Source organism: Ailuropoda melanoleuca, unplaced genomic scaffold (genome assembly GCF_002007445.2).
Source record: "Ailuropoda melanoleuca isolate Jingjing unplaced genomic scaffold, ASM200744v2 unplaced-scaffold12640, whole genome shotgun sequence".
NCBI lineage: Eukaryota > Metazoa > Chordata > Mammalia > Carnivora > Ursidae > Ailuropoda > Ailuropoda melanoleuca.
In genome coordinates, this window is record NW_023181216.1 from 1 (window position 1) to 851 (window position 851).

Consider the following 851-nt stretch of genomic DNA (forward strand, 5'->3'; position numbering starts at 1 on the left):
GAAGAATATGATCTCCTACAGGGGATGCATGACCCAGCTTTACTTTTTCTGTTGCTTTGGTATTTCTGAAGTTTATGTGCTGACATCAATGGCCTATGATCGCTATGTGGCTATCTGTAACCCTCTTTTGTATAATGTTGTCATGTCCCCTAAAGTGTGTTCCAGCCTTATGCTTGGTTCATATTTTATGGCATTTTCAGGTGCCATGGCTCACACAGGATGCATGCTGAGACTGACCTTCTGTGATGCAAACACCATCAACCATTATTTATGTGATATCCTACCTGTGCTCCAGCTCTCCTGCACGAGCACCTATGTGAACGAGTTGGTGGTTTTCATTGTGGTAGGCATCAATGTGATTGTGCCCAGTGTCACCATCTTTGTCTCCTATTGTTTCATCCTCTCCAGCATCCTGCGCATCAGCTCCACTGAGGGCAGGTCCAAAGCCTTCAGCACCTGCAGTTCCCACATGGTTGCTGTTTCTCTCTTCTTTGGATCAGGTGCATTTATGTATCTTAAACCATCTTCTGCTGGGTCTATGGATNGGATGAGGGGAAAATCTCTTCTGTCTTTTATACCAATGTGGTTCCCATGATGAACCCTTTCATTTACAGCTTGAGAAACAAAGATGTTAAACTTGCTCTGAGAAAAACTGTGAGTAGGAGTGTGTTTTGATCAGAATCAGTGTCTCCACTTAGTACAGGACAAGGAGTCTGTTTTTAATTACAGCAATTTAATTGGCAGCCTGCTTATCCTATTTCTTTCTTATCATGTTGAGGTAAAGGTGAATGTTCTTTCAATATATTATTTTTGCTTATTGAAGAGTAGGTTTCTCTTTCTTCACCATTTGC

At 41.9% G+C, this 851-nt stretch overlaps 1 protein-coding gene across 1 annotated transcript; it reads left to right on the forward strand.

Moving 5' to 3' along the window:
• Positions 1-4: 4 nt before the first annotated feature.
• On the forward strand, positions 5-675 carry LOC117797763 (olfactory receptor 145-like; the record flags this gene model as incomplete). Its single annotated transcript, XM_034650220.1, is given in 2 exon segments — positions 5-541; positions 544-675. Coding segments are annotated over 2 exon segments (669 nt in total), but the record flags the coding sequence as incomplete, so codon positions are not given.
• Positions 676-851: the final 176 nt, after the last annotated feature.